This window comes from Heptranchias perlo, chromosome 32, assembly GCF_035084215.1.
Source record: "Heptranchias perlo isolate sHepPer1 chromosome 32, sHepPer1.hap1, whole genome shotgun sequence".
Taxonomy (NCBI): domain Eukaryota; kingdom Metazoa; phylum Chordata; class Chondrichthyes; order Hexanchiformes; family Hexanchidae; genus Heptranchias; species Heptranchias perlo.
The window spans coordinates 2609235-2622757 of NC_090356.1; the positions used below are offsets into that span (position 1 = coordinate 2609235).

The 13523-nt window shown below is 42.5% G+C and overlaps 1 protein-coding gene across 2 annotated transcripts in view; it reads left to right on the top strand.

Annotated features, from left to right (window-relative positions):
* The first annotated feature begins 6483 nt into the window (after window positions 1-6483).
* LOC137300922 (paired box protein Pax-7) overlaps window positions 6484-13523 on the top strand; it is a 132855-nt gene continuing 125815 nt past the window's right edge. Inside the window, exons 1-4 of one of the 2 annotated variants that reach the window (XM_067970194.1) lie at window positions 6484-6866; window positions 8423-8658; window positions 10001-10160; window positions 11115-11243. In XM_067970194.1, coding sequence (XP_067826295.1) covers window positions 6782-6866; window positions 8423-8658; window positions 10001-10160; window positions 11115-11243 — 610 coding nt within the window. In that variant the 5' untranslated portion in view covers window positions 6484-6781. The remainder of the gene's footprint in view (window positions 6867-8422; window positions 8659-10000; window positions 10161-11114; window positions 11244-13523) is intronic. The other variant, XM_067970195.1, reaches the window with a different exon arrangement.

Sequence of the window (13523 nt, forward strand, 5' to 3'; positions counted from 1 at the left end):
ATTGGGGAGTGATATAACTGGATATTGGGGAGTGATATAACTAGATATTGGGGAGTGATATAACTAGATATTGGGGAGTGATATAACTAGATATTGGGGAGTGATATAACTGGATATTGGGGAGTGATATAACTAGATATTGGGGAGTGATATAACTAGATATTGGGGAGTGATATAACTAGATATTGGGGAGTGATATAACTAGATATTGGGGAGTGATATAACTAGATATTGGGGAGTGATATAACTGGATATTGGGGAGTGATATAACTGGATATTGGGGAGTGATATAACTGGATATTGGGGAGTGATATAACTGGATATTGGGGACTGATATAACTAGATATTGGGGAGTGATATAACTGGATATTGGGGACTGATATAACTAGATATTGGGGAGTGATATAACTGGATATTGGGGAGTGATATAACTGGATATTGGGGAGTGATATAACTAGATATTGGGGAGTGATATAACTGGATATTGGGGAGTGATATAACTGGATATTGGGGAGTGATATAACTGGATATTGGGGACTGATATAACTAGATATTGGGGAGTGATATAACTAGATATTGGGGAGTGATATAACTGGATGTTGGGGACTGATATAACTAGATATTGGGGAGTGATATAACTAGATATTGGGGAGTGATATAACTGGATATTGGGGAGTGATATAACTAGATATTGGGGAGTGATATAACTAGATATTGGGGAGTGATATAACTGGATATTGGGGAGTGATATAACTAGATATTGGGGAGTGATATAACTAGATATTGGGGAGTGATATAACTAGATATTGGGGAGTGATATAACTGGATATTGGGGAGTGATATAACTGGATATTGGGGAGTGATATAACTGGATATTGGGGAGTGATATAACTGGATATTGGGGAGTGATATAACTGGATATTGGGGACTGATATAACTAGATATTGGGGAGTGATATAACTGGATATTGGGGAGTGATATAACTGGATATTGGGGAGTGATATAACTGGATATTGGGGAGTGATATAACTGGATATTGGGGAGTGATATAACTGGATATTGGGGAGTGATATAACTGGATATTGGGGAGTGATATAACTAGATATTGGGGAGTGATATAACTGGGTATTGGGGACTTTTATAACTGGATATTGGGGAGTGATATAACTGGATATTGGGGACTGATAGAACTGGATGTTGGGGACTGATAGAACTGGATATTGGGGACTGATAGAACTGGATATTGGGGACTGATAGAACTGGATATTGGGGACTGATAGAATCGGAAATTGGGGTCTGATATATCTCGATATTGGTGCTGATATAACTGGATATTGGGGACTGATATAACTTGTTATTGGGGAGTGATATATCTGGATATTGGGGACTGATATTAGTGAATATTAAGAAGTGATTTAACTGGATATTCAAGACCGATAACAAGTGACTGTTGGGTCTGATATAACTGATATTGAGGACCAATATAACTGAATTTTAGGAACAAATATAACTCAATATTGGAATTATGTAGCTCGATATTAGGGCTGATAACTGGATATTGGGTATTAACATAATTCATTATAGGGAGTTGATATAATTGGTTATTGGTGACTGATATACTGAATATTGGGGACTGTTATAATTTGATATTGGGGCCTGATATAACTGGATATCCAGGACTGATACAGCAATATTGTGAGCTGATATCACTGAATATGAATGGCTAATATAACTGAATTTTGTGAACTGATATATCTGGATGTTAGAAACTGATATAGCTGGACATTGGGAACTGTTATAACTGGATATTGGGGTTAAATAAATCTGGATATTGATGGCTGCCAGAACTGAATATTGGGGCCAAATATAACTGTATATCGGAGCCTGACATAATGGAATATTTAGGACTGATATAATTGGGTAATGGGGACTGATGTAATTGGATATTTTAGGGAACTGATATAACTGGATATTAGGGAGTGATAGAACTAGATATTGGGGATTAGCAGAACTGGATATTTGGGAAAGAGATAACTGGACATTGGCGAGTAATATTATTTAATAATGGGGACTTTTATTCCTTTTTTATGCCTCAGCTCATCTGCTGCTGAAATCATCATCCATGCCTTTGTTACCTCCAGACTGGATTATTCCAGTGCTCTCCTGACCGGCCTCCCATCTTCCACCTTCCATAAACTTGATCTCATCCAAAGCCCTGCTGCATGTATCCTAACTCGCACCAAGTCCCGTTCTCCCATCACCCCCTGTGCTCGCTGACCTACACTGGCTCCCAGTCTGGGAATGTCTCGATTTTAAAATTCTCATCCTTGTTTTCAAATCCCTCCATGGCCTCGCCCCTCTCTATCTCTGTAACCTCCTCCAGCCCTACAACCCTCCGAGATCTGTGCGCTCCTCCAATTCCGGCCTCTTGCGCATCCCCGATTTTAATCGCTCCACCATTGGCGGCCGTGCCTTCAGCTGTCTGGGCCATAAGCTCTGGAATTCCCTCCCTAAACCCCTCCATCTCTCCATCTCTCTCCTCCTTCAAGACGCTCCTTAAAACCTACCTCTTTGACCAAGCTTTTGGTCACCTGTCCTAATATCTCCTTATGTGGCTCGGTCTCAAATCGCTCCTGTGAAGCACCCTGGGACGTTTTACTACATTAAAGACGCGAAATAAATGCAAGTTGTTGTTGTTGCTCATCCATCTTTTTCAACTGATTGCCTCTTTCTGTCTATGAATGTTGAGACTAGGATAAAAAGGAAATCGAACTAAGGTTCGGGAGGGACCGAGCTGGATCCCGGGAGACCGTTGTGGAAAGTACACCCTCCTTGTTCGGTAGAAGGCGAGTCCTGTTTCGCTGTCCCGGAATTACGCAGACGCTTCCAAACGTTGCTCTTTATATCAATTCGTTGAAATGTGACCCAAAGAACTCCGAGCAACGGTTTGGGTTAGAACCTGAAGCAGCGATGTAGGGTTTGAGTTGGGTGAGTAGATACGGAAAACTGCTAGTAATATGGTTAGGGTTGGTCTAGGATTAGGGTTGGAGTGGAGATTAGGGTTAGATTTGGGATACAACTGGGTTAGAATCAAGTTTTAGGGATAGGGTTAAGTTTATGTTTTGGGTTGGGGTAGATTTGGGGTTGAATTGATGCTAGATTTGGGGTTGGAGTTAAAGTTCGGATTGGAATTAGTTTTAGTACTGGGGCTCGGGTCTAGGAGTAGGGTTAGGGTCTAGGAGTAGGGTTAGGGTCTGGGAGTAGGGTTAGGGTCTGGGAGTAGGGTCGAGGAGTAGGGTTAGGGTTAGGGTCTAGGGTTAGGGTCTAGGAGTAGGGTTAAGGTCTGGGAGTAGGGTCTAGGAGTAGGGTTAGGGTCTAGGAGTAGGGTTAGGGTTAGGGTCTAGGAGTCGGGTTAGGGTCTGGGAGTAGTGTTAGGGTCTGGGAGTAGGGTCTAGGAGTAGGGTTAGGGTCTGGCAGTAGGGTCTGGGAGTAGTGTTAGGGTCTGGGAGTAGGGTTAGGGTTAGGGTCTGGGAGTAGGGTTAGGGTCTGGGAGTAGGGTTAGGGTCTGGGAGTAGGGTCTAGGAGTAGGGTTAGGGTCTGGGAGTAGGGTCTAGGAGTAGGGTTAGGGTTAAGGTCTAGGAGTAGCAGAAACCATATTCCTAATCTTTTTAAGCAGGAACACTCAATAGACTAATGGAACTGGCCGTGATCTCGGAGTTCGCTTGCCCTCGGATGAGGTGTCACAGAGCCGGATCAAAACATGCTTTACATTTTGGGGTGGGACTTTTATAAATGCAGTTTGAACTCAACTGGATGGACCGAAATATTTGTAACATTTTTAATAAAACGAGAAGCGGATTACAATTAATTATTGTATGAATTTCAGGAGCTGTTCAGGTCTCACCTCCGTTCTGGGTATCTGCCTGATACACAGCGAGCCTCCCTTTTGTTCCCAGTTTTCATTTAGAAAGTTATTTGTGGAATACACGCGCTGTTATTGCTTGGCAGGCGAACTATTAGCCGAGCTGAATACGAATTAAATGAAGATTAAGGGAGGGTGTGTGAAGCAAAGCGCAACTTTTTAAAATTCTTATTATTATAATTAACATCAGTGACATTTTGTAAAATAGCCATAACAGAACGCATTTAATAAAGGGATCATCGATTGGTTCCTGGCACCAGTGATCAGTGTTGTATTACATTAGAACAATTAACATGCTCGGGGAGATCAGCCAGTGAGGAGGAAATTAAATCAGAAACTTTCGTGAGTCATTTTTGGTGATTCTCACAAGAAGATTCTGTTCTGTGAGTGTGTGTTTGTACGTGTGTATATGTCTGTGTATATATGAGTGTGTCTGTCTGTATGTGTGTGTCTCTGTGTGTGTACGGGTGGGTGGTGTGTGTATCTGTGTGAGTATGTGTGTATGAGTGTGTGTGTGTCTGTGTTTGTGTGTGTATGGGTGGGTGGGGTATGTGTGTGTGTCTGTGTGTGTGTATGGGTGGGGGGTGTGTGGGTGTGTGTATGGGTGGGTGGTGTGTCTGTGTGTGTGTGTGTATGGGTGGGTGGGGTGTGTGTGTGTATGGGTGGGTGGGGTGTGTGTGTCTGTGTGTGTGGTTTGTGTGTGTGTCTGTGTGTGTGTGGTGTGTCTGTGTGTGTGTGGTGTGTCTGTGTGTGTGTATGGGTGGGTGGGGTGTGTGTGTGTGTCTGTGTGTGTATGGGTGAGTGGGGTGTGTGTGTGGATGGGTGGGTGGTGTCTGTGTGTGTGTATGGGTGAGTGGGGTGTGTGTCTGTGTGTGTGTATGGGTGGGTGGGGTGTGTGTGTGTGTCTGTGTGTGTATGGGTGAGTGGGGTGTGTGTCTGTGTGTGTGTATGGGTGGGTGGGGTGTGTGTGTGTGTCTGTGTGTGTATGGGTGAGTGGGGTGTGTGTCTGTGTGTGTGTATGGGTGGGTGGGGTGTGTGTGTGGATGGGTGGGTGGTGTCTGTGTGTGTGTGTATGGGTGTGTGGGGTGTCTGTGTGGGTGTGTATGGGTGGGTGGTGTGTGTGTGTGTCTCTGTGTCTGTGTGTGTGTATGGGTGGTGTCTGTGGGTGTGTGTATGGGTGGGTGGGGGTGTGTGTCTGTGTGTGTGTGTATGGGTGGGTGTGTGTGAAGCAGGTTGTTGTCGTTCTGTAGTTTTTTGCCTTTGGGAACGAAATGCCGTCAAAGCTTTCTCAGAAACAGGGGGATCTTTTTCAAATCTATCAAAAAGATTGGAGCCTTGAAAACAACCACCTTTTCCAAACATATTTGCGCTCTAAATGGTTCGGGGAAAAGACACAGCACATCCCGTCCCCTCAAAATAAACGACCTATTTAAATAGAATGCAAAAGCCTTTCCTTGTTCATGTTTCCCCCGGTGCGGGTTAAGTGATGTTAGCAACAGGAATTAAAAGTATGGAGATGCTCAGATGTAAATACTCCTGCCGTCTGATCAAATTTGAAATCTATTCGGAAAAAAAAGTTGCTATAAGAATAAAATGATGCGATCCAGGACAGGACAGCTTCGGGTGACATGTACAAGGGAGATAGGGGGAGAGGTGATTCTAACAGATCCTGGTATAAAACAGATTCCCTTATTGTTACCATCAACACATACACTTTTACATTACATCTTCAAATGTAGTTCCACGGTGTAAAAGTTCTGTCTAACCCCTCGGAGCCTGAGGGATACTGACACTCGGTCAATTTCAGTCGCTGAATCTACAGCATTAAAACGAATTCATTTTAACTAACATTTCTAAATAGGCATCACGGTCCATTAATACCAGTGTGTGTATACAAAATCAGAGAAAGGTGTTCAGAAACAGCAGGTCAGTCCGGGGCTGGGGGGGGGGGGGGAAGGCGTTTTGATTTTTGCTCGGTGTTTGTCCAGTTGGGTGCGGGAGGTTTTAGAATAAAGCCTATTAGATATTGGGGTGAGTCTGAAATATCCCATCTCTCAGACTGAAGTTTGGTTAATGATCCAGTTTCTGGCTTTGATTCCCATTGATGAAGAGGCAGAGAGATGTTTCTATTTATTAAAATACCTTTCATCACGGATTTTTTTTTCACTGGTGGCTGGTTTCTTTTTTATTTTATTTAAATTTTGTTTTAATAAAACATCTGTTTGGTTCAAAGCGAGGCAGCGAAAGAGTGAATGTACAGACTCTGATCAGAGCCCGGACTCTCTCCTCGCCATTGGCGCATTCGCTTGTCAAAGAATTCGCTCCCTCCTCATGAATAAAAGAAAAAGCCTGAGCCTATCAGAGTTTAAACTCCTCTCCTCTACACTGCGCCGAACTTGGGCGCTTCAGCAACTCCCAGCTTCCTGCAGACTTTTATCAGTTTAAACACTCCCCACAAAGGAGCATTTAAAAAACTCAGGAGGAGGAGGGGGGGGAATTAACAGGCAACAAGGAAAGTCTATTGGGGGGGATTTCTACATCAGGACAGTAAAGGATTCCCTTTACGTCTGCTCCCCCCCGCCCCCCCAAATCTCCCTTCAGCCTTCTAACTCCTCATCCCACTTTCCTAAGAAACTTTCTTTTCAGGAAGTCCACAGAACGAGCCGCCCAGCCTGGCAGGAGGAGGCAGCTGCCGCGGATACAGACCTGACAAGCATCAGATCACCAGGAGCCGAGAGCTGCTCCATTCACCCTGCCTGCAGGACTTTGTCATTCGCTCATTATTTGTTTTTTGTAAATCTCTCCTTTTGCGCCCCCCTGTTACCATTTATTACCATTCGTCTCGATACCGATTCTAGAATGACGTCTCTAACCGGGACAGTACCGCGGATGATGCGTCCAAGCCCAGGCCAGAACTACGGCAGGACCGGCTTCCCATTAGAAGGTATGTCTGGGCTGATGAACGCGTCTCTCAATTTAATTAAATACATTAAAATATAAAAGTACAAACAAATCTAGATAAAGTGAAAAAACATGGATTGGTATTGTAAATAAAAGTATAGTTAAATGATTTAAAATAAATATAACATTTCCTTAACAGTGTTGGATAAAAGTTGGTTTATTTTCCCTGGAGTGTGTTCTGTTCTGATGCACCTGTTTAACATAAGGCGTTAATGTATCTGGAATTAATTGGCACTGGGTATTTATTGCTAATTTTATTTATGTTCTAAGGTTTCCGAGCACGTGCAGTCTCGCACAGACTGATGTTTCTGTAGGGTTTGGGGATGGGATTTATTTTAGTTGTTGCTCTCGATTCGTGATTAAGGAGAAATTCGCAAACCGCCACAAGCCACGAATGATGAAAAACACACAAGCTCGGTGGATTTAGTGAAGTGTATCATTCAGCACATTGAAGTGAAGAAATAGTCAGGAGAGGGATAAAGGGATTACACCAATATTTGCACAACATGCCTGAGAATAATGAATGAGGAAAGTACTACAATTTCTAATGTCTATTGAGTGCAGAAATGGGCCACTTGGAGATGTTTTGGACAAATGAGTCGTGTCCCAGATAACCGCATGTGTTGGTCATCATTACTTTAAATTAGCAATGCCTGATTCAGATTAAGAAAGAAAGCGCTCCAACCTGCTTGGTGAAGCGGCGTTCTCGCTCCCGGTCGGCTTCTGTGTATTTTTATTCCGTCTCGCCTTTTATCCATTAAATACAACTAACACACTCCATTTAGTAAGCAAACCTTTCTTGGAAAACGAACTTATTGAAGCTAATTTCGTTACCTGAGCCCAACCGTTAACTAGAAAATAACACATTTCAATGGAGAGGTCGCGCCGATTTGTAATGAGCGAATTTATTAAATTAGAATTATTTTTAATTCCATAGAAAGGTTTCTAAACCTTGCATAGCCCGGCATCCGCAGTCCTGTTTAAAAAGTTCAAGGTTTAAATACATTAGTCCTATTCAATTTCTCGGCTGTTTGGCCAAAACTGTGTTAATCTTCACCGGAGTTTAACTCGGCCTTTTAATCTAATATTTAATAGGAAATGGGTTAAATGTCAAGCGTTTATTAAATTAATATTACACTTCTTAAACAATCATTAGAAACGAGCAGTTCCTTAACTTGGTGTTGCTGAGTTTGGAATCTGGCCAGTAACACACCTGTTTGAAAAGCTGCATTCATCCGTTCAACGATTATCACAATCTTGGGGCAGATAGAGATTCCAGGAGTCTTCAGAGGAAAGGAGATCTCCTAATTAAAGTAACAGTGTGAAAATAAACGCGATGGAGACGTGGGTTCAGCTGCACATCACAATTGGACACTTTTAAACCTGAGTTTGCTGTTTTGATGCTGCGGTTGTTTTTTTTTGACAGATCAGTTACAGATCCCGTGTGCTCACTGGATGTTATGGTGCCACTGATGACATGTTTTACTATATCTCTCTTTTTCTCTCTCTTTCTTTCTTTCCCTCTCTCTCTCACAACAGTGTCCACGCCTCTGGGTCAAGGGAGAGTTAATCAGCTGGGCGGAGTGTTTATTAACGGCCGACCTTTACCCAACCATATTCGACACAAAATCGTGGAAATGGCTCATCACGGGATCCGACCCTGTGTTATTTCCAGGCAGTTGCGAGTCTCTCACGGCTGCGTTTCCAAAATCTTGTGCCGCTATCAAGAGACTGGCTCTATCCGGCCGGGGGCCATCGGAGGCAGCAAGCCGAGGGTGAGTGGAGGAAATGGCGGGGCCGAGTCGACCCTCTGACGGGTCGGAATGATGACACATAGGGAGCAAGTAATAAATACAGGATAGATTTGAAGGAGGGGGAGTGCGCAATTCTGAGAGACTGCTTAGAAAAATCATCAAAATCTTTACAGCATTCTCCTCCATCGGCACAAGTACAATTAATGCTGGCCTCCCGAAGTTTCACTTTAAATTGTCACAGACAGACAGACAGACACCCTCACCCCTCCCAGCCCCAGAGCCAAACATTTATTGGAGATTTACAGTGAAGGGCGCCGAGCCATGCTCTCTTTCTAGGTTCCACAAGTAGAAAAGGTATGAACAATAATAAAAAGAAATTGCATTTATTCTTTTAATCACAACACAGAAATAACCCTCCCAAAAGGCCCAAACCCATCGCGTGCACTCTCTCCGGTGGAGAGCCCCATCTCTGTAAGTCATTGCCTGCATCCCCTGCTCGCTGGTAAATTTTGGTTATTTCCCATTAAACCCGCAGCGAATTTAATATAAAACTCCCGGAAAAAAACTTTCCTTGAAATGATTGTTGTGGCTTTTTTCTAAGCGGCGAATATTCCATTAAATCGGTAAACACGGTAAAACTATTAATTCAAACCAGTGGGTGTCCCGGCCGGGTAGTGTTTTGAGACACTGGCAGTAACAGAATCTTCAGTCCCCTACAGAGGCACAGACTGTTACAGAAAGAGTCATTCAAAATCAAACAGGGAAGTAACAGCGGTGAGAGCACAGCGAATGAACTGGAATTCGACGCTGAGTTTTAGTTAAAACGTGAATTCACGATAGGACAGAAATCAGCACCATCACTGGCCCGGGACCACACCCCAATCAATAAAATGCTTTATATACAATTTAAAGAAACTCGTATTTAAGAGGAAGAAAAATTCGCAGCTTTGAATTGTCCTCTCACACTGTCCTTACCCACAATGAGACAAGATACAATAAATAAATGTAATTATTGCAATTCAAACAAATGTGGGTGTTTAAAGTAATTTCACTGATTTATAAATAATGGATTGAAATGTTCTGATTTGAGTCACTTTGCGATTTCACGTCAATTAAATTAAAAGTTTATTTTTGTCTCTCTGTGTCTGTACCTGTCTGTTTCTGTGTGTCTGTGTCTGTGTGTGCCTGTCTGTGTTTCTGTCTGTCTGTGTCTGTGTGCCTGTCTGTGTCTGTGTGTCTCTGTGTCTGTGTGTGCCTGTCTGTGTTTCTGTCTGTATCTGTCTGTGTGTGTCTCTCTGTGCCTGTCTGTGTTTGTGTCTGTGTGTGTCTCTCTGTGTCTGTGTCTGTGTGTTCCCCTCTAAAGCAGGTAGCAACGCCTGACGTGGAGAAAAAAATCGAGGAATACAAGAGAGAAAATCCGGGGATGTTTAGTTGGGAGATCAGAGACAAACTGCTGAAAGACGGGATCTGTGATAGGAGCACTGTACCTTCAGGTGAGGGGGAACTTCTCGCTTCCACAGCCTGTACATCGAGTACCTGTCAGAAAGAAACACACAACTTCCATTACTGATCTCAACCATCCCCGTTAGAGAGAGAGAGACCGGGAGTGATGGCCGAACCCAGCCGCCACACAAACTACAGTTGTTCAAACCTCTTTCTCTGTGCCTCACTGGGCTTGCTACAATTCTCACTTAAACTTCTTCAAAACTGACACCCGTTCAGAAAAACACACACACACAATTTGATGCATCTCTAAAACAATCCCTAACCATTTAATCACCGTCTATTACAGCTCGATTCCGGTACATTTCATCTCTCATTTTCGTGTCCTGTTTTAGAATCCGGTTCCTCGGGGCGGGAATTATTCTGAGGTTTGTCTGTTGACCATTTTCGTTTTTTGCAGCATTTCTTCGTGATCATTTTTCTTTCTTCCGGTTGGGCCTCAGCAGTCGGTTCACCTATTCCCCCCACCCACCCACCCCCTCCCCTGGGACGGAAGCGCCGGCAATCGGTTGCTTTTCCAATCAATGAAATTGACAGGTTTAGGGGGTTTGGGAATGGCGGGCGGGGGGAAGCTGCAGCTATGGGACAGATCCAACACTCTCCCAGAGACCCGGAGTTTTACCATTAACTGGCACAAACTTTTCAAATTTAACTTTTTGGTTAAAAGAAATCCCAATAACAACCGTCAAGGTCATTATTAGTGAGAAGGATCGAATTTATCAACAGCTAATTTTAAGAAAGCGACAATGATTTATTTTAAATGTTATCAAATTACATAAGAACTTTTTAATCCGAAATTATTAAATTCTTGCCTAAAGTGGCCAGGAGAGATTTAAAGAATCGGCTTAGGTTTGGGTGGATTTGTTTACGGTTTGTGATGTAAAGAATGGCATTTAAACAAATCCGCCCAAACTACCGATTTTCCAAGTTTCCCTTTTTTTTATAATTCTTTTATTTATTTTTTCTTTTGAAAGTGAGTTCCATCAGTCGGGTGTTAAGAGCCAAGTTTGGAAAGAGAGATGATGACGAAGAAATGGAGAAGAAAGAGGAAGATGGGGGCAGAAAGACTAAACATAGTATTGATGGAATCCTCGGGGAGAAAGGTAACATTGACGCTTGTTTTTCCCGCTGGGATTTAGTTGAGTTCGTCGATTTCTGGGGGTGGGTGGGAGCTGGGAAAGGGGGAATTCTCTGCTGAGGTCCGGAATTCGCCTCATTTTTTGTTTAACAAAATTGGGAACTTTTTTTTTTAAATGAAAAATATAACTTAATTTTGCATCTTGAATCTTCGATTTTTTTTTATGTAGAGGGTGGCGGGGCTATTCAGAACGCTTTATAAAAGTACAATCACCTGCACCTGATCCCCGTCTGTCTGCATTCCTATGCTCTGTACTCGGGCCTCGGTATTTAACTTCGGTTTGGATTGAGACGGTGTCGCGGCCTGCTCATAATGGAATCAGACATGGATTCTGAATTTAGAAAGAAATGCACACACAGCCCCGTGTTTGTTATCTTATATATTATAGAATATATATATATTCCATAGAATGCATGTATATACATATTCTCTATACAATGTTTTGAGATATATATATAAATAATATGTAGTAAGGTGAAAGAAATAGCGAGTTATTTTGTTATATTAACAAGTCTGTGGCTGGGTTCAGGAAGTGTTTCTGTAGATTTGTGTGAACATTCTGTCCAAGAAGGGGGGAAACTCATACCCATGTATAAAACGCTTAGATACAGGAAGTCGAAAATTGTTGGCGTCCCCTTTGGTAAAAGCTGCGGCTATCAATTATTCACCCCGGAGTTTGATACGAAGAATTGTTGGTGCTTAAATTAATTTGTGTTGTGGACAGATCGTTCTCCAGGTTTCTTAAACGGTCCCTTGAAACCGCGCCTGACAGTTGCCTGCTTTGCCAATCAATAACAATTAGGGGGGAGAGCGGGGCGGCCGGCGGATGAAAGGCGAGGAGATGGGACATTTACTGTGTTCTGATGATCAAGGGACAGACAAGAGGAGGGGGGGACACAAGCACCATCACTTCGTTAGGAAATAAATTGGAGCGTTCAGGGGATCAATGTGAAAGGAAATGGCCCGAAAATGTAGATCAGAAAAGTTCTTAACTTGTCTTTATTTAGTAATGCTGTTGTTTCTTGGGGAAATCAGGAATAAGTGCTGCGGTATGAATTTTATGTAAATTAAGTTCAAATATTTGCCTCTGGTTTCATGCATGCGGCTGGTTTGGTTGAATTAGAGATAGTCTCTGGTAGAGTAAATGGCGTCCCTCACATATGGTCCTGACTCCGCTCCTTCCCCTTATAGTATCTGACGTGTTACATGCAAAGTCCCGAAAAGTTGCATCAATCGGTTTATTCTTTAAATGCGGCCGGGGTGAAGCTCTGCCGCTGTGACTTTTGTACCAACTGGAGATTATTCGTGGTCAAACTTTGAAAAAAAAAACCCTCGCTTATTCTTTTAATTCCTCGGGGGCCACTCGGGAATATTCAAATAAACACTTTCTTTAAAAAAGAGGACAAAAAACTGTCAAACGAGATGTTGAAACATTTCTACTGGGTTTGACAAAGGGGTTTCTCGAGGACGCACTCATTTCCAGACTTGGAGATGAACTTGAGTACAAAGAGCATCGAGTCCATTGAAAATGTTTTAAAAGCTGAAATACAAAAGCGAACAGTGGCGAAAAGAGAGAGAGAGTGAGAGAGAAAGAAAGACAGCAGCCTGTTCTGAGGCGGGCAGAGTCGGACATTCTCATTCAAAAAACCTGCGAGAGGGGGGAAAAATATCTGAACAAAAGAGCGAGGGAGGAAATAATGGAGAAGGGGATTGACATGAATAATGCAACCCCTCCCCGCTGTTAGGAGGTTTGTAATATTATTGGGAAAGAATAACTAACTGAAGGTACAAAACGATTTTTTGAAAAAACATTTAGAAACAGTCAATATTCATTTAGGAAGCATTTTCCGTGTGGTTTGCCCCGTGCGCTTCTGAATCCAAGCATTCAACGAAATGTTTAAACATTTAAATCAAATTTTAAAATAAACCTTTAGCACATCGCAGAGGGAATCACGTAAGGAGGAATGGAGATACACTTCTGTTCGTTTTTTTAAAACAGTTCTAATATAGTGAATTCTTTAATTATTTTCCTAAGTTTTATTTAATCCGTTCTAGGATTTTTTTAAAATTTATCGATCTCGTGTTGTTCTTGTCCTGAGTTTTTAAAAAGCTAGTTTCTTGCGCACTCCTAAACCCTCGATGCTGGCCTTCGATTCGTTTAAAATATATATATATATATAAATTAAATCTCAGCAGAACAAAGTCTGGAAAAAAATTCCAAATGGTAATAATTTTGTAAGCGATT